This window comes from Branchiostoma lanceolatum, chromosome 2 (genome assembly GCF_035083965.1).
Source record: "Branchiostoma lanceolatum isolate klBraLanc5 chromosome 2, klBraLanc5.hap2, whole genome shotgun sequence".
Lineage (NCBI taxonomy): Eukaryota > Metazoa > Chordata > Leptocardii > Amphioxiformes > Branchiostomatidae > Branchiostoma > Branchiostoma lanceolatum.
The window spans coordinates 39,046,273-39,072,514 of NC_089723.1; the positions used below are offsets into that span (position 1 = coordinate 39,046,273).

General features: G+C 41.7%; 3 protein-coding genes and 2 long non-coding RNA genes across 5 annotated transcripts in view; 4 read left to right on the forward strand and 1 right to left on the reverse strand.

Annotated features, from left to right (window-relative positions):
- The first annotated feature begins 222 nt into the window (after nt 1-222).
- Nucleotides 223-16,370, forward strand: LOC136428993 (protein disulfide-isomerase A3-like). Its single transcript, XM_066418866.1, has 14 exons — nt 223-440; nt 1,466-1,553; nt 2,176-2,302; nt 2,707-2,814; nt 3,405-3,531; nt 4,134-4,247; nt 5,292-5,392; nt 6,031-6,052; nt 6,658-6,840; nt 7,470-7,572; nt 12,985-13,113; nt 13,749-13,828; nt 14,309-14,366; nt 15,131-16,370. The coding sequence occupies exons 1-14, from the start codon at nt 301-303 to the stop codon at nt 15,200-15,202; spliced, it is 1,452 nt and encodes a 483-aa protein (XP_066274963.1). The 5' UTR covers nt 223-300; the 3' UTR covers nt 15,203-16,370.
- Nucleotides 7,673-9,544, forward strand: LOC136428995 (uncharacterized). Its single transcript, XR_010754696.1, has 2 exons — nt 7,673-8,209; nt 8,783-9,544. It is a non-coding gene; the product is annotated as an uncharacterized lncRNA (long non-coding RNA).
- Nucleotides 8,698-12,601, reverse strand: LOC136428994 (uncharacterized). The gene is made up of 3 exons (XR_010754695.1): nt 12,347-12,601; nt 10,672-10,736; nt 8,698-10,101 (listed from the first exon to the last, which is right to left on the reverse strand). It is a non-coding gene; the product is annotated as an uncharacterized lncRNA (long non-coding RNA).
- A 1,996-nt stretch (nt 16,371-18,366) lies between the features above and the next one.
- LOC136428997 (repulsive guidance molecule A-like) overlaps nt 18,367-26,242 on the forward strand; it is a 104,744-nt gene continuing 96,868 nt past the window's right edge. The window contains exon 1 of the mRNA XM_066418872.1: nt 18,367-18,475. The gene's annotated coding sequence lies outside the window, so the exon portion shown is untranslated. The remainder of the gene's footprint in view (nt 18,476-26,242) is intronic.
- On the forward strand, nt 19,439-24,764 carry LOC136428996 (uncharacterized). The gene is made up of 3 exons (XM_066418867.1): nt 19,439-21,679; nt 21,873-22,975; nt 23,218-24,764. The coding sequence occupies exons 1-3, from the start codon at nt 21,538-21,540 to the stop codon at nt 23,965-23,967; spliced, it is 1,995 nt and encodes a 664-aa protein (XP_066274964.1). The 5' UTR covers nt 19,439-21,537; the 3' UTR covers nt 23,968-24,764.

Below are 26,242 nucleotides of genomic sequence, written 5' to 3' on the forward strand. Positions count from 1 at the left end.
TACAAGCTACACACCTTTCGAAGTACCTGTATATATATTTGTGTCTGCCTATATCTTATATGAAGCAAAAAGTACTTCCAGAATTGTGTGCCAGGCTTTAAAAATGTTTTCAATGTTCCAAAATGGAGGAAATCCTGTTGTGGGGACGAGAGTGAACGAGAGGCGGACACCTCACGCCCACGTGACCGGACTCCTGACCAATGAGCGCGCGCCACACGCCAGGGCTGTACACGTCACGCGCAGGTGGCGCCCCTCCTCACTTCCTTATCCTCACCACACAAGAAACACACGGGTCTCAAGATGTTCCAGTGGGTGTCTTTACTGGCCGTCTTCGCCTTGGCGCTAGTGAACGCCGACGACGTCCTGGATTTCTCGGGAGCCAGCTTCGCAGACGATATCGCCGAGCACGACGTCGCTTTAGTGGAGTTCTTCGCGCCCTGGTGAGTTAGGTTAGCCCCGCATGCACGCACGGCTGCCTCACGGCACGGTCCTGGACACCGGCTAATTTGGTTAATTGAGATTTTTTAGTTAATGAGACACCTGTATTTCTGTGTGTAATCGTGCAGAATGTGCATAGATACCTCAGGATTTCTCTTGGTCAGTATTGAAATGTTTTGCCTATGCAACGGATGAAACATGAATACAGTAGCAAGGTGTGTGTGGGGAGGGGGGCGTGAAGTGAAAGGAAAAAAAAGTATAGATCAATTTGACACAAAACGATATCTTCATACAGTTATCACCACTGCCTAGCCCTATCGTCTATTAGCTGCCTTAATTTTTCTTTACCCAAAATTTACCAAGCATGACGTCATGGCGATGTTATCTCAAAAACTGCAAAATCTGTAGAACAGGAAGTAACCCTATCTGTTACCTTTTGCCTTTTTGGTCTTTTATAAACTTTGCTGATCCGGTTTGTTGGTATTCTTTCTTCTGAATGCAGCCTCCATGCATCCTGTATATAAAAGTTTGTACTGAGTACAGCTTGACAATGACAACTTAATGTATCTCTGGTAATTAAAGTAATTAAAACAAACTGTTATTATTTGATAGCCCGTTGAGATTCCTTTCAAAGTATGAAGCTTAGATTCTTTTGTTTTGGTATCAAATGGACCACCAGTGGACAGTACAAGAAATGTTTTCAGTTACGTGTTCTTATTCTTTTATCAAGAGTTTTTTTAATCAATAAACCATTTTCTCTCTCTCTTCTGATTTGAAAATCAATGCAGTGGTTGATGTGCTCAAGAATTCATATTTTCTCAGAACTATCATAGAGTGGAACTCGTTGCTACCACAGTAGGGGCATCCTCATTAATTAGATAGTTTTCAATCCCCTTGTAGATGTGACAGGTGGCCAGTGTGTGATATAACCAGCTGCTGCTGTGCAGCCTGTGCCGCGTGCCTGCGAGGCTGGAGTGCTGCGCTAAAAGGATGAGAATAAATACCCAACCTTTGTTCCCATCCCCAGGTGTGGCCACTGTAAGAGGCTTGCTCCTGAGTACGAGGCTGCTGCTAAGATTCTGAAGGACAACGACCCCCCTGTGTCCTTGGTCAAGGTGAGGTTTTCATCTTGATCTGTATAAGAAATATTGCAGCAACTAGAGTATACAACCTTAGATTTTGGTTACCAGAAATCTCAGACGGAGCCCTAAAGATTTTCTGATGTTCACCCCTTTTTCACGACAGCAGAGCCACCAAAGTCACCTAACGTTTTAAAAGTTTACAGAAAAGAACAGTTTCTTTTGTTTTTCGTGTTTTGTTGTCTTAACATTTTGTATGTTTTGTTGTCTAAATCATACATTTACATCATGCATCATATTCCAATCAGAAGATTGAGGGTCGCACAAATCTAATTTGGCCGCTCTGTGATTGCTGTCTCGTGAAAAGGGGCATAACCAAGTTAATTCTTTTCCTAGTGTGCGTGGTTAGCGGCCCTGCTTCTGGGACTAGAAGCCGCGAGTTCAATCCCGGCTGTGACATGCATGCTACCGGAAAGGGTCGTAGTCCTTTAATAGGACTGGACTTTAAGCCGTAGTCCAATGACCATTGTGCTTGTCAAAAAGAGCTACAGGAATTTCCCTGGTACAATAATGAAACCGTAAATACTGTACATAGCGTCTGTCTTCTGGATTGAGATCACTTTCCTTTTTTTCCTTCTATTTCATTGACTATTTGTAGGTTGACTGCACCTCTGAGTCTGGTGGTAAGGACACCTGCAGTAAGTACGGGGTGAGCGGCTACCCCACGCTGAAGATCTTCCGCGGAGGAGAATTCTCCCAGGAGTACAATGGACCAAGGGAACAGAGTAGGTATCTGTTTTAGAGGGTGTTAAGGCAGAATTTTTAATCCATTTGTCTTTCTTGTTCCTTGTCTCCCTTAATTTCTATTACTAAGATTCGATACCTGCTGTAAGTGCTAATAGTTGAGGTGAGGTATGGAGGAGGGAACAACAATAGTCACTGCAAACTGGAAGGCAAAAGGGAAACGACTTAAGGCACCCAATACTACACTTAGAAACAGAGTGCTTGAAGTTGGGAAAAACTGGGATTCCAAACAATGGGGGAGATGGAAGTAGCAGCACGAAACCAAAAGTTCTATAGGAACACTGTTTACAGACAGATACAATATCAGTTGTGGGAGGATCTAAGGCCTAACTCTAATGATTCAGAATGCGTTTTTGTAGGTTTCATGTTTTTTCTTGGCTTGCAGATGGCATCGTGAGCTTCATGCGGAAGCAGGTCGGCCCCAGCGCTAAACCGGTGCTGGACAAGGAGACCATGGAGAAGTTCATCGGAAACTTCGAGGCCAGCGTCGTCGGTAAGAGTCTTACTGTAGGACGCATGACAGTTCCGCTGTGTTCTCACTAATGTCTTGAAGGAACGCTGCTTTCTTGAAAAGTTCATTGTACTGTGTCAGGCTTGAGTCTTCAGGGCTTAAAACTCATTTTTTAAGGAGTTCATTGGAAACTTCGAGGCCAGCGTCGTCGGTAAGACGCATAAAAGTTCTCACTAACGCCTCCAGGGAACGCTGCTTTCTTGAAAAGTTCATTGTGCTGTGTCAGATTTGAGTCTTCAGGACAAGTAATACAACAAGGGCGTTTTTACTTTTTCTGACGAATAAAACAGTGCTTACTTGCGAAAAACTTGAAACTAGCTACTGTACTTGAAAAAGAATCATGCTTCACCTCAATTGAGGATGACTGCTTCAGTTGTTTTTTCTGACACTGGAACGTCAAGAATATGCTGTATGCTAGTGTACGATAGCACCTTTATGTACAGATCCCTACACAAATATCTAGGTGCACCCACAGTCAAACAGTAGGTGCACAGCTCCAATGTTGGGTGCACAAAAGTGCATATGCACCCAGTATTTTGAGCCCTGTTCTTACACCATTTTTTGCTTTGCAGGTTTCTTTGCTGAAGACAGCGACCTGAAGAAGGCTTTCCTGAAGGCGGCGGACAGTAACCGTGACGACTACAGGTTTGCCTACACCGAGGCCAGGGACGTCATCGACAAGTACGGCTACCAGGACGAGTAAGTACTGTTTTCTATATTTCTTACATTCGTGATGGGGGTGTCCCTGTGGTGTAGTGGTCTGCGCCTTCTGCCTCTCACCACATCTGGTTCAGATTACTTGGACCAGAAGGACTGGGGTTCAAGCCCCAGGTAGGACACCTCTGGACAAGAGGCGCATTGAGTTATACCAAAGACTTTATAAAAATGGTACATACTTCTGAAACAGTATGGAAGTTAAACACATACACTTCACTGCCAGTGGACAAGCCCCCTGCTACAGTGATTGCACCACAGTGTGGTCCAGGGCTATAAAACGGAGATGGGCACCGCCCTATACATCAATAATGGTGTGATTTCAAAGTAGGAGGGAAATCTGATGCACAGTCTTTGTCTGTCAAGCTGACGAGGACTGCTCTGTCATCCATCATTAGGCCAAGGGTGGGTTGAGTAGTACAGTAGTCACTCGACGGAAATGCAGCTTTTGGTCATGATAGCTGTCACAGCAATTGTCCTTCTTTTCTGGACTGGTAACTCAATCAAGTTCTCAACTTTTTTTGTCACTAAGAAATGTTAGTTTTCCGAATAAATTTTAAATGACCGATGTTTCTTTCCCACCCCAGCGCTGTTGTGCTGTTCTACCCTCCTCGTCTGCACAACAAGTTTGAGGAGAAGCAGCTGGTGTACGAGGGAAAGGCCTCCGAAAACAAGATCAAGACATGGCTCAAGGACAACAGGTAATTTCAAAAGTTTTTTATGCTTTTGCTTTAAGAGCTGGGAATCACAAGAACTTACTGGCAGGCATATGCCGAAAATAGAGCTCTCTGGAGGACACTGTCTACAGCCAGTATGCATAAACAATGAGGGATGTGTTTGATTGATTGGTTGATTGTTAACAATGAATAAAGACATATAAATAAAAACTCTACAACTGGATAAATATTCGGAGATTTATTTCCGGACGTTTCGAGTGACATCCATCACTCTTCTTCAGCGTCACTAAAGTGAACTAGCAGAACTAACCAGTACTTATATACAATGACTAGAAAAAACGGTTTTTACATGGCAAATCACACAGTCATGCGTAAGCGACATTGTAATGTAAAATAGGTTAGGAAGGTTCCTTTGGTAAGACAACACATTGTAATGTAAAAAAATTAGGAAGGTTCCTATGGTAAGATAACACCATAGGAAAAGTTATTGTCTAACCTTCACAAACGTAATGAATAAAGACATTCATTGCACATTTTTGCCACACCGGGCTACACACAGGTCATAACAAAATTTGCAAACCATCTTGAAAGTTAATAGATACAAAAGAAACTAACTAACTTAAATAGATTCAACTTCTCATCATTTTTTAGTTATTATAGAAATTTAAAAAAAAACAGTATGTATTTCAATGGGAGTTTTGTCTACTTGCATTAAGACTATTAATTTTTCTACATAATTTAAGTGTATAGAACATGGAAATATGGTTTCTACAATCCTATACAGTATACCACTTGCTAGTTTTAGCCCTTGTCTATTCATGAAAATCTCAATTGGCTTGATAGCCACTTTTGTATGTAAACTGGTTTATTATTACACATCATACATACACAATAAAATACACTTATGTATTTTGTAGCCCGAGGGCTAGATTGCAGTGTACTGTATGCAACAAGGCTTGTAGTTTTCATTGAGGTCATGGGGGAAGAGGTAAGGGTCAGATGAAATATAAAAAAGGTACAGTTTAGATTTGAAAATTAACAGTTGGAATGTTCTGTTGTTCTCCCCAGTCTGGGACTGTGTGGCCACATGACTGACAACAACGCAGACAAGTTCGGGAAACCCCTGGTGGTGGCTTACTACGATGTGGACTACGTCAAAAACGCCAAAGGTGAGGATGGAACACTTCTGTTTGTCGCTAGGTGCTGTCTTCATTGTTGTTGGAAAATGAAGTGTTAAATGTAGGAAAAGTGATTTTTGTGTTTCTGATTATTGGCCTGAAAAAGATAAGATTCTCGTTTTTCACTCAAAATGATCAAAACTGCAACATGAAAGGAAATGTAATACAATGCTAAACTTTCTTCCAACACTAAGGTATTCACGGATCGAATTTTCGACGACCACTGTCGCCTTCTTCAGGATCAATAATGACCAATCACTGCCGAACGTAAACTCGCGAGAGTTACGGACACGTGACTCTATAGACACGTGTCACTGCGGATACGTGACGTCAGCAATTGGTCAAACGTGCCAATTACTACCAACACAGATGAGCTTTCATTATAATCTATGAAGGGAAATGATTCTACAATGTTTTCATCACTCAGGCGTCAAATTGAAAAGTTTATGTCTCCTACCTGCAAGTCGACCCCTCAAGAAAAAAAAATAGGGTTGGCAGCTTTTTGCCAGGGTCGGTCGGGTGACTGGATACACAAGTTTTTTTCCTAGGCCCTACCTATCCTCTGCAAATTGCACTACATTCATATTTTCTTTTCTTCCATACATATAATCCTGTTCTTTCTTTTTCAGGAAGCAACTACTGGAGAAACAGGTAAGATTTTTTCTGTTTAGATTGTTTGCTTGAAACCACTCTTTCATGTTAAACTTGTGCATCTGAAATTACTGGTATTTGAATTCTGACTGAAGAAAGTTGCTAACTGTACAAAGAAATCCAGGACTCTGCATAATCAAGCAAGATCTTGATCCTTGTATGTGTCAGGGTAGAGATCCCAATCTGGTAGAATTGCAGAATCTAACGGTAGAGATCCTAACTTTTTGTGTGCATGTGATTGTGAATTCATGTGACACTAGATTAATGAATGAACTTATTATGACAAGTTGAAACTCGGGACTTATAAATGGGAGACCACCCCCTAACACATCCTTAGCATCGAGACTCTGACTGCGATCTCAATCAGATCACAATCTGTAACCTGACATTCTCATGAATTCCTTTGTACTAAATTTTGTTTAACACGTCTTCAGGGCATTGTAGACAGCCAAAAAGCTAAAGGAGGAGGGGAAGGAGGTGTATCTGCTGTACAAAACTTATGGCACTTACTCCTTGCCCCAAGAGCTATGTAACACTCAAAAATCACGACCGCAGTATGTACACATGAATTCCTTTAGACTCTAATCTTTTATGAATGTCTTCAGGGTACTGAAGGTGGCCACAAAGCTGAAGGAGGAGGGTAAGGAGGCGTACTTCGCCATCGCAAGCCGATCAGACTTCTACAGTCAGCTGTCCGAGTTCGGCCTGGACTCCAGCAGCTCAGACAAGCCGGTCGTGGCCGCCAGGGACAAGAGTGACGACAAGTTCATCATGAAGGACGAATTCAGGTAAGTCCTTGGAATGTAGATGTTCTGAATCCCTTATTATTTTTCTGGGTGAGGTATATATTTTTAAAAATCGTGAGTCATGTATTATTTCGTTGTATAGATTTATGTCATTTGTTAATAATTTCAAGTGTCAAGAAGAAACCATCGCACGAAATAGGAACAAGTTAAGTAGTCATTATAGACAATGAGGTGAACTTCAAAATGTATTCAAATACTAGCATGTGTGTGTGTGTGTGTGTGTACTCTTATGTTAGCATATTATACAGTTGTGTTAATGTTCTTTTATTCCGTTGAATAAAGATTTGAAAAAAAAAATGTTCTGAATCAAAGTTGAATTGCAATTGCCAACACCAAAATTGAACTCATCAAAATTTTCGACTGATCAGCTCCAGTCTTTGTCAAATTGCATTTGGGAGATGGCGGGCTCCAAAACTGTAGACTTGCAATTTACTTGAATGAAAGCATACCCAAGCTTCTATGGCTTGGGTATTTGAAGACAGTTTCGTTCCAAATTGCTTGTGAAATTTCTGCCAACGTGGAATATTTCAGATACATAGTAACAGAAAAAAGCATGTTCATCCCGGACTCTTGGCCTTGATAAGAAATGCCGCTTACTTTTTTCTCTCCAGCGTTGACAACCTTGAGAAGTTTGTTCGAGACTTCCTGGACGGGAAAGTCAAGAGGTACCTGAAGTCTGAACCTGTTCCAGAAGATAACGATGGACCAGTCAAGGTAAGAAACAACACATGTGCTTCTCTCACTTGTGCTTCTCTCACCTGTGGATATCTCACCTGTGTTTTCTCACTATCTTATGGTAAGGAACATTGATGGATAATTAAAGGAGAATTCCACTCAGTAAGCGGGTATTTTTTTCTGATAAATTATGCTTTTCTAAAAACAAATACGCCCGAGTTTTGACTGAATTACCTCTTAGGACTTTTCGACAGTAATCCTTTTCAAATCCATGTAATCCCCCACAGACCCGCTCTTTCTACTCTGTTGTATACGCATGCGCACTAGTCCAAACACGGAACAGACGACAAAACTGTCATGGCCGCCACAGACTCGGATGAGTTGGGTCCTAATGATATCAGGCCATTTGCCTTTAAGCCTGAACATGATTCAGGACAATTAGAGAATGGCGATTGGAAAGAAGACCCTGCCGGAGCCTCCGCTGGAGCTGGGACCGCCACAAAAGCAGAAGCGGCATAGGACGGCCGCGGTGACCAGACGGAGGGTTCGCGGCTAGATCCTGGGGAGCTACACGAGGAATTCCATCCCCTCTGTCTCATGAGGTCTGCACTCAGACTGCACTTATACGGTGACATAACCTTGGAATACAAGATGTCAGAGTGCCATTAAACAATAGGTAAATGTTGTTACTTTGTTTCTGTCCGTTTTATTTTGCATATCTACAACATCGACCTGTGTGTCAGGCAAGGACTCATGATAAGCTCACGAAAACGCGAGGCGGACTTTGCGACGTTCTTACCTGGGGTGCTGGCTGCATAGTAGTCGTACCACTGTATAACCCGATATATTACGTACCGAGAAGTTTTGAATAAGCTTTCTTGATGCATCTTGTGTGAAGAAATGGACAGTAATTTTGTAATTACTTGCATTACTAAGGGTGAAAAGTCGGAAAATGTTACACAGTGTGGGAGGGGGGCTGTCAGTGCAATACCAAGATCTGAAAATTATCAGACTAAACAAAAATGGCCAGATATTGTCTACATATTCACATAGATGTGTAGTAAGGATAAGGAAAATATTGTGCACATATTCAAATAGATGTGTAGTAAGGATAAGGGAAATATTATTTGGATAAATAAATCATAAAAAAAGACAACATTCTCGTCCTTCTGCAGAGTACTTGTATTAATCTTGATACAAGAAAAAACATGTAACATTACAATTTACATGCATTTTTTGTTTCTCCCAGGATCTTACGATACTGACAATTCACATGCTGGGTTCACAAACGACGCCTAGGAAGAACAGTGTGCCGTGTGGTTCTATTCTGTGTGGTCAGCAGGATAAGGCAGGCCTATCCATCTGAAGATGGGACATACATAGGTTTTCTTGAGGCAGATAAGTAGGTCACTAGGTGAGAAGAGCATGTAGGTTTAGATATCATGGCCAAAATTGTATTTACAGAATTAGGACATTTTGCTGCTAAGATGTTTCGCCATCACCTGTCCAGTTGGTCTATAAATCAGTTTGTATTCTTCTAACTCAATACTGTAAGTATTAGAATTAGGGTGAGGGTTTAGCTGGTAAGTCAAAGAACAAACTTGATAACAGTCTTACATGTACACAGGGGTTTCCAAACTTCTAACACTGCATAACAGGTGTGTTTCAACCAAATATAAAAAACTGTCTAGTACCTGTATGTATTCATTTTTATATATTCATGGTTTATAGTTAAATTTATATGGCAGGCCGAATGGAAACCTTAGCTATTGTCCAAGTATCATTATTTCTACATTCCTTTGAACTAGTTGTACAGCAAGGAAGACATATACATGTATATTACAAGGATATACAATTATATTTCTGAATAATTTCTAAAAATGGCTTGTGTTTACATTTGAGACAGTATTGTTGGACACACATAAACTTGTGGTGGTTGTAAAATGGAATATTTACTTCTGAGATATGTAGGCAGGACATTTATTAATAAAATGCTCCAATGGATATACAATTGGCAACTTGTCCTCATCAATCTAATAAACAATACTAAGTATCTACCAGGACCTATATCATGTAAACTACTGTTGACATGTTCATGTTACATGTTCAAGCATCAATATGTATAGTCTAGTATTTGCACATTTTATGTGTCTATAGCAGAGACAGCACCAGAATTTTCAAAACATTTCAAAACATAAACTACATATACATGTAGTTTAGTCATGTAAGGCATGTATGCTGAAAAAAAAAAAACAGTACAAAAATGAGGAAAAAATTAAATTGACTACAGAATGATTGAGCATATAAAGGGGCTGGCTTATGGTCTTCAAAACTTGTTTGGTACTGCGCAATAGCTGCCTGTTTGTCTGGCCTGGGAATGTGGGCAATGTTAGGGGGGTAAGTCTGGCTTTGGGAGCACCTGGTCCCCCCAGTACTCATTGGACTCCCGGCGCCTGTGCACGACAGCCTCCAACAGCATTCTTCTGAAAGTGTAGTCCTTCTCGTAGATGTTCTTCACCACATCATCCCTTTGCCTTTTGCTGTAGCCCAGAAGCCACTTTAGATCACCTGCAGAGAGAATGTATTCTGAAGTCAACTACATCTTTGTGATTCGTAGAGTTAATTCATTGATACAGAGGTGCCAAAATAATGCTAAGCCGGCAATTTTCCTTCACATTAAAAAGAAAAATCATGAAGATGTACGATTGTACACTACTTGTATTATACAGCTTGACATTTTGTCCAAAAACAAAGAACATTATTATATTACTTGTTTAGTTAGCCATAGAATTTCAAAGTCACTCTAAGAAAAGGTTTATAATTCATTGTTTACTATTCTATGCTATGCATACAAAAATATTTCTGTACACTTACATCTTTAGGTTACTGGTTAGGTGCACCGGTACCAGTGCAGTAATTATCCAAACAATGAATGTCAGGCCCTGCTAGTATCATACACTTTTTTTCCCTCTTTTTTACCATAAGAAGTAATCTTATCAATGACACACAATATGACAGCCGAGCCCTAGATAAAATTCAATGTTGTCATTGCAAGAAGTAAGTGTCCATAGATGATAACAAGCTAGAGATGTTACATCATTTTCTACATTATATAAATTACACTAAAAAAAACACTACCTTTTGTCTTGGGCGTTTCCCTGGGCTTTTCCTTGGATTTTCTTTCCTTGGCGTCCTTACCATTTCTATCAAAAAAACAAAATGACAGTAATGTATTTACTGAAAATATACGCATCAATCATGAAATCATTAAGACAGACATTCTGCGTCATATAGATATAGATAGATACATAGTTTATGTAATCAGAGTACAAATGGAAGTCATATGTTGACCTGAAATAAGCCAGATCAAATGAATCATGGCGGTGTCTGTTAGTGTGGCCAACCTCAGACACAATTTCTCACAAACTCTATAACTATAAGCTTGAAAGCTTATAGAGTTTGCGAGAAATTGTGTCAAGCTATATGATTGTTAAAACAATCATAAAGCTTGACTATCATATATCCTGGAATGTACACAAAAATTTTGAAGTCTAATACAGAGATTCGAGTACTTGAGAAGTTAAGTAAGGAGTTGAATTTAGACCAGACCAAATGTCAATAACAAAAACAATGGAGTCCATGACAAATCAGCACGTCTGCTTGCATAGCCCATTTCTGGCCCTAATTTCTCGCTAACGGTTGATGTGCCTAGCTAACAGAAGCAGTCGGGTGACTATCATATATCCAGGAATGTACAGAAAAAGTTTGAAGTCGCAAAGGTCTTGGAATCCAGAGATCTTGGCACTTTATTGTGGAGTTGTAGGTCACCATTATGTAAACATCCAGGCAAAATGCATATGGCGTCGATTAGAAATGAGCCATCTTCTGGCCCGAATTTCTCGCCATCGGTTGACTCTATAAGCTAACGAAAGCAGTCGAATGACTATCATATATTCAGGAATGTACGCAAAAAGTTTGAAGTCGCTCACATCTTGGAATACAGATATTTTGACACTTTAGAGTGGAGTTGAATGTAGGTCACCATTATGGCAGGCGAAATGGCGTCGATGATAACTGAACCATCTTCTTGCCGAATTTCTCGCTACCGGTTGTGCCGATAAGCTAACCAAAAATAGCCGAGTGACTATCACATATTCAGGAATGTACACACAAAGTCTGAAGTCGCTGGTGTTTGGGAGGACAGAGATCTGGGCACTATAGTGAGGAGCTTTTTGTAGGTCCCATACCCAGGCAAAATGGCGGCGATGATAACTGAGCCATCTTCTGGCCCGAATTTCTCGCTAACGGTTAATCTCATACGCTAACGAAAATAGCCGAGTGACTATCATATATTCAGGAATGTACACACAAATTCTGAAGTCGCTGGTGTTATGGAGGACAGAGATTTTGGCACTATAGTGAGGAGCCTTTTGTAGGTTCCATACCCAGGTAAAATGGCGGCGATGATAACTGAGCCATCTTCTGGCCCGAATTTCTAGCTAACAGTTCATTTGATACGCTAACAAAAATAGCCGAGTGACTATCATATATTCAGGAATGTACACAACAAGTTTGAAGTGTATCGGCTCTTGGAATACAGAGTTTTTGGCATTCTTAAAAATACCTTTTTGCTATCTAAAATGGCTACTTGTATGCGTGTAGAAAATACTACAGAAGGACAACAACAACAACAACAACATAAAATCAAAAAGCGCTGGCCAGGCAGTTCTGATAACGATTGTACACACACATTTGGTCTACTCAAAAATGTATTCCTGAACTTCATAGCATCGTCATCTATACCAGTACCAACCTGTTTTCTCATCGGGGTCCATGCTGGCATGCCCTCCCTCCATGCTGGCAAGCCCTCCCCTCGGTACCGCACCGCGCATTGAATTCTGGGATTGTTGGATGGATCCTTCGGGGGTTTCATGCCTTGATCACTATCATGTAGCGCCTTGCGTTCAGGCTCCCACTCATGGTAAATTTTACAAGACAAACTAGATCCAAGGATAACAATTCATTCTCAGAGGAATGACAATTCCCGCTTACAGAGTGGAATACTCCTTTAAGTTCTTTATACACAACCAATACATAACCACCTGCTGATGTTTTGGTGACCATTTGTCATCTGCCTCAGGGTAAAACTGACTGGTTCCACTTTGCACTTCAGCTAGGTGTCGCTGCTGCAGTGTAAAGAATGCAGTCCCAAACGTGACAGAGTTTATATCCCCCTCTAAAAGAACCTGTAAAAGAACCCAGCACAGTTATCAAGAAGAGTAGGGTGTGCTTGGCTAAAAACGCGAGCCATGGCGAAGCCGCATTGCACTAGTACTACCTACTTGAAAAAGCATTATGCTTCACCTCTGTGTAGGGTGACTGCTTTACCTTCTTTTTCATCTTCCATAGCAGGGATTGGGGAAGCATCATAATGTTTTTTGTTTTTTCTAGACTGTCGTGGCGGAGAACTTCGATGAGATTGTGATGGATGAGAACAGAGACGTCCTGATCGAATTCTACGCCCCGTGGTGCGGACACTGCAAGAACCTGGCGCCCAAATGGGACGAGCTCGGAGAAAAGGTACGGTAGAGTTTGTTTATTCATGAGATGCTTCACTGAACTTCACCTTGAACCAAACAGCATTGTTACAGACAGGGGACCAAATAATGTAATGGGCATAAATTTCCACCTTTTCAGCTCTGGAAAAATGAAACTTATTACATTATTTGGTCCCTTGCCCATTTCAGAACTTGTATCTTGCTTAGGAAGAGTCTCTCCTTCCAGAATTTGGCCATTTCATGATTTCACAAATAAAAGCAGAGACTGGCACCGTTACAATGGACAGTTGGTCAGATAAACATACTGTAATAATTGCTATAACTTTAAGAAAACTAATCAACACTATCAAATGCAGATACATGATAAGTACTAATTAGATTAACTGGATATTTTGCCTTCTCAATGTTGATTATCAAAGTTGTATAAAGTAGAGTGGACTCATTCCTCAAGGTAACCGACATCTTTCACACTGCAGTCATCCCTTAGTAAGACATGAGGAGCCGCGTAGTTCCTGTTTAGAACTTTTATTCGGCCTGTCACGACGGGTTTTGCTGTGTCGGCGTCTCCAAGTGTACAGACTAAGATTAATATCAGAAGTTGAGTATAGTTTGTTCTGCATGTACTTCAGCTTATTGGTGTTATATTTGTTGTTCCAGTTGAAGGATACAGACAGCATCGTCATCGCTAAGATGGACGCTACAGCCAACGACACACCGGGCGCCTTCAAAGTGACAGGGTGAGTCTGTTTGTTTGTACCTCACTTATTCATCACCATCTTTCAGTTACATTACACCCCATTTCCACTGGAGGCTGTTAAGGGACCGGATATTTGACAGACTGCTCAAAAGAAATTTCATATTTAAAGAGCGATTATTTTAAAAATTCTTTATATTTTGATTTCTTTACAAATCATACTTTACCACTATGCATCATATTCCAGTTATAAAATCAAGGGTCACACAGATCTAATTTTAAGCACTCAGCGATAATCGTGTGGTGAAAAGGGCCTTGAGTAAATCATTAAATGATAGGTGTCTTGACAAGTGCTGTAGTTCTGTTTTGTATCCGAATACAGTACATTATTCTTTGTGACACCATCATAAGATGATTACATTAAAGTGCTTTGTTTGTTTTGTTTGTGCCTTTATTTAAACTCGATATTTATCTCTATCAGCCACTTGTGTCTCACTATTCCTTTTGTCCACTCTCTTCGCAGGTTCCCAACGATATTCTGGGCACCAGCAGGTGGCAAAGATAATCCAGAAAAATACAATGTGAGTAATTTTACCTCAGCTATTTTCAGTTCACTTTGATGATTAGTTGTGACTCAGTTTGTCTCTACCAGACAATTTTTTCTTCCCTCCAAGATGTCTGGTAGAGAATAACACACGTAAACATCTTGATGATAAACATCTAGACAATGATTTAAACCTCCTTGGTCTTACACAGTCACGTCACTGTGAAGAGCCATCTAGCAGATGCCTCAAACATTGCAGGAGCAGTGACCATACTGCTCATACTACTATACACCTGTTGATATCAGACTTGGTCACTAAAGGTCTTCTTTCATGTATTACTCAAGTGGGTACCCTAAAAGAGTACCAACCCAAAAAGTGAAAGCTTTTTTACAAGATGTAGGGTAAATCTGCTCAACATAGAATGAATGATATGAATGCATTTGCTGTAGTTTCATTAGATCTAGGAACATTTATTCACTATCTTTACTTGGTAACTGATTTCCAAGGTAGCCCTTTTAACATTGCCTTATGAATGAAACCTTGATGCAGACTGTGTTACTTCCGAAAATATCAGGTTAGGTTGGTATAACTCAGTATATTGGAGTTTCCTTTTTTCACAACCAGTAAATCCTCACCTACTGACGTTACTTATAGCGGCGAGAAGCAGTACTCGTCAGAAGCTCTGAAAAAGGTGTCTGACAGACACCAAAACGTCAGCAGGTGAGGATTTACTGTTTGGGAAACAAGAAAACTCCAGTATCCAGACTTTGTTACTGATTGTTGCCTTTATTTTCCTGCAGGGTGGGCGAGAAGTTGACGACTTCATGTCCTTCCTTAAGAGGAAAGCCACACACGCGAAGGACGAGCTTTGAGTCGACACAAACAGCAGAAAAAATAGAAAACAAACTCCACGTAGTCATTACAGTGCAGATAGCTTTATTATGTATATGTCAGCAGATGCAGAGACATGAAAAAGAAAAACTATTGTGGTCTTCGTAACATCACCCCGCTGTAGCAGTATGTAACATTTTTGTGTTTTATGTCGCACGTGACTCCCAATCTGTAGTCTTACACCGCTACAACGTGTACATGTACTTGTAGCTAGCTGAAAATGCGACATTTTGTGTATTGCAATCTCTATAAAGCCTAGCACTAGGCTAGATTATTTGATTATGCTTAGATCTTCAAATCTTCTCTGTAGATATCTTTCTTATAAAACAAAAAGGGGATGGGCAGTCATAATCACAAGCATGTATAACACAAGAAGCAAAAAGCACCCTCTAAGATCACCTAAATTTCTTAAAGATTTGTAGTGTGTAAGACTTTCAGAAGCAGCTAGCTATGGAATGTCAACTTTGTAAGAAAAGTAGGTACAAAAAGAGAGTAAGTCTGAGAAATCTGTTTTCAGGTATAACTTACTGTATCTCACTTTGTGTTACACATTGTGTGTCTGAGGTCTTCATTCCTACTAAAACAAAAGCCTTGAAACATTCCGAGTAAAGGTGGGAACATGAAGCACAAGATAAAAGTTACTCAAACAACTGGATGGATTTTGAAAATTGTCAGATGTTTCAGGTACATTGTAGCTACCACTACCTTTCGTCAGTGTCTGTAGTAGTGGAGGCTATTTGAAATGTCTGACCATTTTCAAAATCTTCCCAGTTGCTTGAGTAGCTGTTATCTTGTGTTTTTTTACTACCTGGATGGCTAACCTTCATCAACATACAAAATGATGTATCAGTTGTGAGGATTCATGTTTTTGTTTTGTTATATCATTTGTAGCTAAAGCAACAAGCCAACAACTACATGTTATATCTTCTCAATTCAATAATAATTCTATGCCACTCCACACAATAAGACCATTTTGTGAGTCCAAAGGCTTGTCTGAGTCTGACTGCAGCTTTTTCCATTGGTGGGACCATCGTTAATGTGATGTGAGATTTTCGGACATTACAATCATGATTATGAAACGGAAACATTTCATGTTCAACTCACACTACCAAGTGTTCACATGATGACAATAAATTGTGGTGAGCCTTACCTTTGTTGACTAGTTCATTTTTGTGTTTGCATCCCGGGACCGGTAAACCTATTCTCCAAGCAGAGGTTTCGGTCGAGTAGGGTAGGAGTGTCCGGGATTTTTCACGTCGCTCCCCGAACACTCCTACCCTACTCGACCGAAATCGCTGCTTGGAGAATAAGGTAAACCACCTCATGGCGTAACACACCGGGTTAGTACTGAAGAGTACAAGCTGCATATCTGGACAGATTTATTTGATCCACTCACACCAGGAAGGACCCCTGCTATTTTCAGTAAGTGCGGTGAGATCTTAAATCTGCTTGAGGTTTGGCTCTCCTCAAACATGGGACCTCCATTTATCATCCTATCTGTGGGACATCCCTAGCTGAAGCTAGGTACTCACACCTGATCTGCTGACTTTAGTGAGAAAATTGGTGCAAAGTGCCTTTCCCAGGGGCACGACATGGGTACCTGCCAGGGATTTGAACTCAGTACATCATCGGATGCCAGTCTAGCAAGCTTGGATCACCTCTACATATTTGTTTATTATCATTGTTTATTTGCACATAAAGAAACGTGTACATTTTTGCTGGAAACATTAAAGAAAAATATGCAGGGAAGGGTTTTTCGAGGGTTTCACCTTAACTGCGACTGATTGCATATTGTTATGATAATTTCTGATTATTTAATAATGTATACAGAAGTAAATAAGATCAAACAACAAAAAAGGTAATCATTACAGATAGGTAACTTGCTAAAGAAATAATGCAATCAAATGGCACCAAATTTTACAGAAGTGAAAGAAAATCAAATTGCACATATATGTCATTTATTTGATCCAATTCTGCGCAGTATTGTTTATAAAATAAGATATATCACTCATTGCTGTCCTGCCTTTGCATTAGATACAGTTTGTATGTTCATGGATCAATGAAACAAAAGAAGTGAGACATGGCAAAGGTGTAGGCTCTACCAGCCTCCGCGGGTCGCTGGGAAAATAGTAGAAATCGGCCCAAATAGAGTCAACTGTATGAAGGGAGTCGGCTACGGAGAGAGGGTCAAATATTGCTGCGAATGTTACCCTCCATGGCCAAAGTCCCCCGGCAAATGTTCTCCCTATAGCCGGCGCGGTTAGTGTGGTAGAGACTAGCAATGGTGAGTGAGAAACCATTTGGCATAAATCTAATGACAACTCTATGAAGTTGGATTCTTAATGTTCTTATTCAGCTCTTTGGTTGAAACCATACCTGGCTCCTGCATGATTGATAAGAGATTACAAATCCATCCAAAGTTAGAGCATATTCGAAGATATTGTACCCTATGTTGTCTGTTGTCAACATGCAATAGCCCTTGGGCATGAATTTGCAATAAACTTAACGTTATTAATAAATGAGAGTAAATATAACGTTAACGTTGAATGTGTCTTTGCGAAGGTGGTATGGCACATTCATTTATATGCAAGGCAGTACTAGTAACGTTATTTCAAGAAATCTGAAACGATATCAAAAGGAAAATCGCAGGTCATCAGTCCGAGAAGCTTCGGCGCACGGGCGTGAGGCTGTCACTTCATAACTATTCCGCTAGGAGACGCTGGTGAGTCGTTGACAGGATCATGCCACCGCACCGCGATAATCGGTAATTATAAAAGTTGTAAAATAATGCCAACTTCAGAGACGATCATTGACATCGCCCGATGCTATGAAGCGCCACTCTGCGAGGTATGGATGCAGAACCGCTGCGTTATAACGCGAACAGAGGCTGTCTTCAAGCTGAGGTGTTGATGTTTTTCTTTCGGGACATTCCTTCCTGGGTGACCTCCCTTGACCCGATGGGCGTGGTCATGATCGCAACGAAACTTAAAAACACCTTTAGTCACATTCAGGTCATCTATATTCTTAAATACAGACATGTATGTAATAAACGAATAAATTGTATATAATGTTTTTATTCTATGTATATCAATATGGTAAAATGTTACTTTTATGCAAATTTCTGATCGATTGGGACAGATTTGTGATTTATAGTTGGATGCCTTCACTGGTGCATGACGGGAGGCCACAGCTGGGTCATTTCCAGGCAAGATGGCTGACGGGGACAGGAATCGCGAGATAGCGTCGAATTTCAGGTAAAATTCTCCCTTATTTCTCTCACAGAGTGCCAAAAACTCTCACGAAGTACTGCATTACATACTACTCTACCTGTTGTGTGTGTTATATTCGCTGTTTTTGCTCAGAATCGTCCGTTTCAAGCCGCATAGCTGGAGGGTATCATGTTGCAAATAGTTGCAAAGATTCATTGTTTTGAAAGTAGTAAACTTTGGTCGCCACCGCTCACTTTCAGGCCTCAAAGTCTGCCCGAACGACTCTGTCCTGGTTCCTACGTCCCTTACCAGCTGTATGTGAGACTTGTTATGTCAAAACGAGCCTCATGTAGTCCAAGTTTTGCTGTTTGTTGCCGAGAGTTCGACTCGCGAGGGAAACTCCGCAGCATTGTTCTAATTAATGTTACATGAATATTTATAGGTTAGCAGATCTGTATCTCTCTCGGCTGCAGCTGTCAAAAGCATCCCCGATTTTTACCCGAGAGGGCTCTATAAATTATGAATGATGTCGTGGAGTGGTGTTGGAGAAGTTTACTGGTGGTAACTGGTGCGAGAGTCCGTGTGAAAGAGTGCGTGTGTGTCGGCAACGCGAGTTTGAAGACAAGGCTGCAGAAATCTGTTCACCTCCGTAGTTAACCCGGGCTCAGAGTTCAGCTCTGCCGGTGTCGGATGGCAGACCGGGCTGCAAACTTGTTAGAACTCTTTCAAAACCAAGTGTACCTCATGCCTTCTGAAATGTGTCAGGAAGATTTGCTGTTGCTCATTTTGTGTGTGCGGTCCCGCAAAAATTATACCAAAACCAGTCTCGTCACATAACGAGAGCTCGGTTACTGAGCTGCAAACTTCGTTCTACTGCTTCAAAACCAAATCCAAGTGTACCTCATGCCTTCTGAAAATGTGATTAGAAGATTTGCTGTTACTCTTTTTGTGTGTACAGTCCTATACTTTATTTGGAAAACCAGTCATATGAGGGCTCAGTGCCGGTATCAGGACAACTCGGCCCCTGGGACAACTCGGCCCCTAGTCAATCAGGACAACTCGGCCCCTAGGCCGGGACAACTCGGCCCCTAGGTCGGGACAACTCGGCACCTTACTTACTGAGCACAAAATATGTGTATGTTTGAAGAAGATTGGTAATGATATCGATCTATATATATAGCTAGAACCCTCACTACTATAAATTTAACTTTTTTTCTTGCTCGGCAGGAATTCCAGTATAGCGCCGGCGTACTCTAGGGGTGCGCCAGCGGGGCCAATCGGGGCCAATCGCCATGTCGCCCGCCGAGTCCGCCCGAGTCGCCCCGCTAGTCTAAAGCGATACTAAAGACTACTGGCTTACATTGCAATTTGAAACTACATGACATTAAACTACAAGCATTTAGTTAACTACTTGGTCTTTGTGAACATGATTTGTCTCTAAAGATCTCTAAATAAAGCTCGGTCACAAATCTCATGTGCGGTCCGGTTCGTAGGCAAACAAAAAATCCAATACACCGGTGTCCAACGTGCGTTAATGACTATGTAATCATCAGACATTTTCCCTCTATGTGCTTTCCTGCCAACTACTGCCCATATGCCAGTGTAGAAGCGATAATGTGCAACGATTTGGCTAACTTTCTCTTCGGCGGGTAGCGTTCACTAGGAACAAAATGGCGGATCAAGCTATACCGTCATCCTTTGCGCGGCAGTTTTTTGCTACGGTTCCATCAAGTTCCAAAAGTGAAAACTATATACTGTCGACAGCGAACTACACTTTATCATAGTTTCATACTATTTGAATGCCAAATGTATGAAATCTGGTCAGACGTATGACATTTGGTGCATCGCATCTCCTATTAAATCAGTGATCTCCAGCTATATCGTTGACAGCGAACTACACTTTTATCATACTATTCGAATGCCCTACGTATGAAATTTGGTGCGTCACACCTCCTATTAAATCGTTGACAGCGAACTACACTTTTATCATACTATTCGAATGCCATACGTATGAAATTTGGTGCGTCACATCTCCTATTAAACCAGTGATCTCCAGCTATATCGTTGACAGCGAACTACACTTTTATCATACTATTCGAATGCCCTACGTATGAAATTTGGTGCGTCACATCTCCTATCAAACCAGTGATCTCCAGCTATATCGTTGACAGCGAACTACACTTTTATCATACTATTCGAATGCCCTACGTATGAAATTTGGTGCGTCACACCTCCTATTAAATCGTTGACAGCGAACTACACTTTTATCATACTATTCGAATGCCATACGTATGAAATTTGGTGCGTCACATCTCCTATTAAACCAGTGATCTCCAGCTATATCGTTGACAGCGAACTACACTTTTATCATACTATTCGAATGCCCTACGTATGAAATTTGGTGCGTCACATCTCCTATTAAACCAGTGATCTCCAGCTATATCGTTGACAGCGAACTACACTTTTATCATACTATTCGAATACTATGCAATACAGCGGAAAAGCAGGTTAATATGTAAATGAACTAGATTTTGCACGTTTTGTGTTTATCGTTGTATACTAATGATGGAAATGTAACAAAATTACGGAAATGTGTTGAAAATAAGTAACAAATAAGTTACAAATGTTAATATGAATGTAGATTTTTCAAATTATTACTAACATTTATTTGAAGTTTTTGCCCACAAGATTCTACAATACGACTCTTTGACGTATGAAAGTGTACAAGCCATACAAATGCAACGTGATTTTCAAGCCGATTAACACCTTGACACCTTTCCATAGCGCGTCTGCAATCAAGTTGATTTTCAATACATCACGGCTTGGTCACGGTCGTTGTTGAAAGAGGTGTTACCGCCGCTCGCGAACTACTGGCGCGTCAGCAATCAACTTGATTTTCGAAAGAGACGGTCTTTTTGGTGCTTTTTAGCCGTCTAACACCTTTTCAATAAATCACGGCTTGGTCGCGGTTGCTTGTGAAAGAGGTGTTACCGCCGCTCGCGTGGTACCAGCGCGTCAGCAATCAACATGATTTTCAATAGAGACCGCATTTCTTTGTCATCTGAAACAGACAACTTCGAAAGGGGGTATATAAGAAAGTCAGTGCAATGTCCGTTCAGTTCATAGTACTAGTAACAGCCATGGCGACCGTCTATCCATGTGTTGTGTGCAAGACCAACGTGAGACCAAAACAGGAGGCCCTGCAGTGTGACAACTGCAACAGGTGGCAGCACCGGACTTGTCAAAAAGGTAAGGTCTTCCATAATATTATTATATTATGCCATAATTTCCACAAAGCCCCCGACATCGGAAGGTTAACGTTGCTGGGGTTTTCAATTGAACTTTTGATTGAATTGGATTGACATGTAGTGTTTTTTTTGTTTCTGACAGACTTTCAAGGAAAGGGTCATCATCTAACATCAAACTTTATGTTCTGTTTCAGAAATCACCCAAAAGGTCTACTGGCAGGTGGTGCACGAGAAGGTAGTGCTGGAGTCCTGGCATTGTAAGGACTGCACCACCCCATCAGAACCAATGCAGGTGGACGAGCCCAGTATCCTACTCAGCCCACCTTCTGGCGAGAGCACCCGCGTGTCCGACCAGCTGGACGGAAGCTACCGTACCGAGGACTTGAGCGCTCCGTACGGTCCGCCCCCTGACCGTGAGGATGAGCTGCAGGAGGAGGATGGAAGCTACCGTACCGAGGACTTGAGCGCCCCGTACGGTCCGCCCCCTGACCGTGAGGATGAGCTGCAGGAGGATGAGGATAGCCTACCTGACTTCAGCCACGACAGCATCGCCCCGGTGGTCGAGATACAGGAGCGGTCCTGCCAGCATCCGGCGGATGAAATGATGGAAACCGACCCGGACACAACCCAGACCCACCGGATGACCTACACCATTGTGGCGGAGTCGTCACAGAGAGGGGGAGACATGCTTTTCAGTAGCATTGGGTACAGCTACACAGAAAAGAAGAGGGAAGGAGGGAAAGTCTACTGGCGGTGCAGTAAGCGGTACAAGAAAAACGTAGACTGTCGGGCCACCATGATCCAGTCTGGAGAGACATTTGAACCTGGGCGACATGACCATAACCACACCCCGGAGCTGGGCACCACACTCAAGGCCCAAGTTGGCGTCGAAATCAGGAGTAAGGCACCCCAACAGATTTTCGACGTGGCGTCCAACTTAGTGGACGACGTCCTGTTGGAGGCAGGAGATCGGCCGGGAATGCCCAGCCAGGCAGCCCTCCTTCGGCGGGTCAACCGGGCAAAGGCGAAGATGCGTCCTGCGGAGCCGCAGGATCTGGATTTCGAGCTGGCCGACGAGTACACCCCAGACGACTTTCTAATTGGGGACATTGAGGTGCTGTGGGGGAGGAATCAGGAGAAGGCAAGGCACCTGATCTTCGCTACCCCGTACCAGCTGAAATTACTGTCGGAAGCGCGGCGCCTGTATTTGGACGGGACCTTTAAGGTCGTGAGGGAGCCGTTCTACCAGCTGTTCTCCATCCATGCCTTCCTGCGGAGTGGCGACGATATCAAGCAGGTAAGAATGAAAATTCCTGTATTTCAATTTAGACTTTCCTTTTTTTTTGCATGTTGTCACCTTTTTGATGTTTCGTAATTTTCTTCCAATTTCGAATTATTTGCCATTAAGACCCGAATTGTAAATAAGTTTCTTGATTAGTTAGATAAATTGTTCCTTTCGTTTGATCAACAGTGTGACTATCTTTTGAATGGTACTTTTGATTGACTATTCTGTTCCTTCTGCTCTTCTGCCCGCTGTAGGTTCCCCTCGCCTTTGCCTTGATGTCGAGGAGAAAGAAGGCGGACTACCAAGCCGTGCTGGCCCACATCAAGGCCAGCCTGCCGACCCGTGCTGAGATGGTAGAGTGCGTCCTCGACTTCGAGATGGGAATGTGGCAGGCCCTGCCGCTGGCGTTCCCGGACGTCCAGATTAAGGGCTGTGTCTTCCACTGGTGCCAAACGGTGTGGAAGAAGGCACAGAAACTTGGTCTCCAGGTGTCCTACTCCGAGGACGAACAGGTTCATCGATGGCTGCGGCGTCTGCTGGCCCTGCCGTTCCTGCCAGCAGAGGCCATCGTCCCAGCCTTTGAAGCCCTGTACGAGACGTCCAGAGGAGCGCTGACGGAGCTCGCGAGGTATGTGCAGAGCACTTGGATTGAGAGTTCAGTCTGGTCTCCACGTCGTTGGTCTGTCTACAAACAGTCTGTTCGGACTAACAATGACGTGGAGGGTTGGCACACCAGGCTGAACTTGAAGGCCAAGAAGTCTGCCTTACCTCTGTATCTCCTCGTGGACCTGCTACACCGCGAGGCCCGACTGGTACGGGTCCAAGCGCGTCAGGTCTGCGAGGGGGAGCTCCGTCGCTACCAGCGGACAACGTACAGGAACCTTCAAGGGAGCCTCTTCAGAGCGTGGCAGAAGTTCGCCAACGGGGAGAAGTCGGCAAAGGACCTTCTCGTCACCTGTGCCAAGATATACGGGCCAGTTGTTAGATATGTTAGTGAAGAGTAAGACAGTGTAAGTGCGACTAAGACGTTCGGACTTTTCATGTCAATTGTTTTGGCACCTTTTTCCAACTCTTTTATTGTAAATAAGCGGCATATTTTTCTGAACAGTAACTTTGTAACTTTAGTTGCTTTTTTTAACGAATTGTGTCATTTCTAAGATAACTTTGTAACTAGATTTTTGTATTTTAGCAAGAAATCAATTTATCATTTTATCGCATGTTGTCACCCTTTTTTACCATGTAAAGACCAATTTGTAAATAATTGTTGCCATTTTTCGTGATATATTTTTTTCATGGATTGTGCCATTTCTGAAATAACTTTGACTAGGTTTCTTTACCTTCAACAAGAAATGTGAAGACCCGATTTGTAAATAGTTGTTGCCATTTTTCGTAATATAATTTTTTAATGGATTGTGCTATTTCTGAAATAACTTTGACTAGGTTTCTTTACCTTCAACAAGAAATGTGAAGACCCGATTTGTAAATAGTTGTTGCCATTTTTCGTAATATAATTTTTTAATGGATTGTGCTATTTCTGAAATAACTTTGACTAGGTTTCTTTACCTTCAACAAGAAATGTAAAGACCCGATTTGTAAATAGTTGTTGCCATTTTTCGTAATATAATTTTTTAATGGATTGTGCTATTTCTGAAATAACTTTGACTAGGTTTCTTTACCTTCAACAAGAAATGTAAAGACCCGATTTGTAAATAGTTGTTGCCATTTGCTTATGCTTATGCTCTTGGTCTAAATATCTTTCTTAACATTTTGCATTGTGAATAAATTTGTTTATGTTTGCTAATGTACGTTTGCTGTGACTGGATTTCTGTTAGTAACGGTTAGTACGGTATTAAGTAGGCGAAACAAATGTCTTCGTTCAAAACTTCAAACGAAACAAAACGCGTCAGAACCCGAGGTGTTAGAAAAGAACGAAAGTTGACAATAAGTTTAATAACCAGAAATTAACAGAAACACTTGGTAACCCAACAAAAACACATATTTCAACGTCAACGTATCTGGAACAAAGATTATATCAAGTAGGCGAAACAAATGTCTTCGTTCAAAACTTCAAACAAAACGAAAGTTGACAATAAGTTTAATGACAAAAAAACAGAAACACTTGGTAACCCAACAACACATATTTCATTTTTCAACGTCAACGCATCTGGAACAAAGATTATATCAAGTAGGCCTAATGGTCCTTTCTTCCAGTCTCACGGTAAAATTACCTGAAAAAACAAACGTGTAGAAATGTAAGAAAGTGGCAAAGCTAGGAAGTGGCGAAATTGATGATAACAAGGGAGATTATAGGGAGATAATAGCCTATGATTTATTCAGACGAAAGGAAAACATAACAAATCCCACACATTACAGAAAACCTCTACCAGCGTATGGGTCTACCTCTAAGGACCTCTAAGGGCGTATGGGTCGTAGAATTTGGAAAAAAAAAATAATTGGCCAGTAGAGTAAGTCCACGGTGAAGTTAATAATTTGCCCGCAAATAAAACCCTCTGGCGACCAAACTTCCTTGGCAAATATTATCCCTTTGCCAATATCATCCCTTATAATTTATTTTTATTTTGCCGCCGTGTGATCTGCTTGGAGATTAGCTTTAGGTATTACGTATTTCCTGACTTGCGGTGCATTATGGTATAGCTTGTTTGGGAAATCCGCCATTGTTCCTACCCGCGGCCGAAGCGAAAGTGAGCGAAAACGTTGCATATGATCGACAAAACATGTTCCGAAGACCAAACAGTTAATTATATGCTTCAGCTTCATAATGTCATTTAGTTTCATAATCTATGTGATTCAAGCCAGTAGTCTTTAGTATCGCTTTAGACTAGCGGGGCGACTCGGGCGGACTCGGCGGGCGACAAGGCGATTGGCCCCGCTGGCGCACCCCCAAAGTACGCCGCCGCAATAGAATTCCCGCCGAGCACAAAAAATAAGAAGTTAAAATTATAGTAGTGAGGGTTCTAGCTATATATAAACATCGACAACATTACCAATCTTCTTCAAACATACACATATCATGTGCTCAGTAAGTAAGGTGCCGAGTTGTCCCGACCTAGGGGCCGAGTTGTCCCGGCCTAGGGGCCGAGTTGTCCTGATTGACTAGGGGCCGAGTTGTCCCAGGGGCCGAGTTGTCTTGGAATCCTCAGTGCCTGGGCTGCAAACTTGTTCTAATTATTCAAAACCAAAGTGCCTGGTGCCATGAAGATTTACTATTGGTCTTTTTATGTGTCCCTCTGATTTGAAAACCAGTCTTGTCACATAATG

Bases quoted from the DNA above. Each gene is read 5' to 3' on its own strand.
- LOC136428993 (XM_066418866.1), top strand. From the start codon at position 301: ATGTTCCAGTGGGTGTCTTTACTGGCCGTCTTCGCCTTGGCGCTAGTG. The intron at 441-1,465 runs GTGAGTTAGGTT...TCCCATCCCCAG, and splicing joins GTGGAGTTCTTCGCGCCCTG to GTGTGGCCACTGTAAGAGGC. The intron at 1,554-2,175 runs GTGAGGTTTTCA...GACTATTTGTAG, and splicing joins CCCCTGTGTCCTTGGTCAAG to GTTGACTGCACCTCTGAGTC.
- LOC136428996 (XM_066418867.1), top strand. From the start codon at position 21,538: ATGTCCGTTCAGTTCATAGTACTAGTAACAGCCATGGCGACCGTCTAT. The intron at 21,680-21,872 runs GTAAGGTCTTCC...GTTCTGTTTCAG, and splicing joins GCACCGGACTTGTCAAAAAG to AAATCACCCAAAAGGTCTAC. The intron at 22,976-23,217 runs GTAAGAATGAAA...TGCCCGCTGTAG, and splicing joins GTGGCGACGATATCAAGCAG to GTTCCCCTCGCCTTTGCCTT.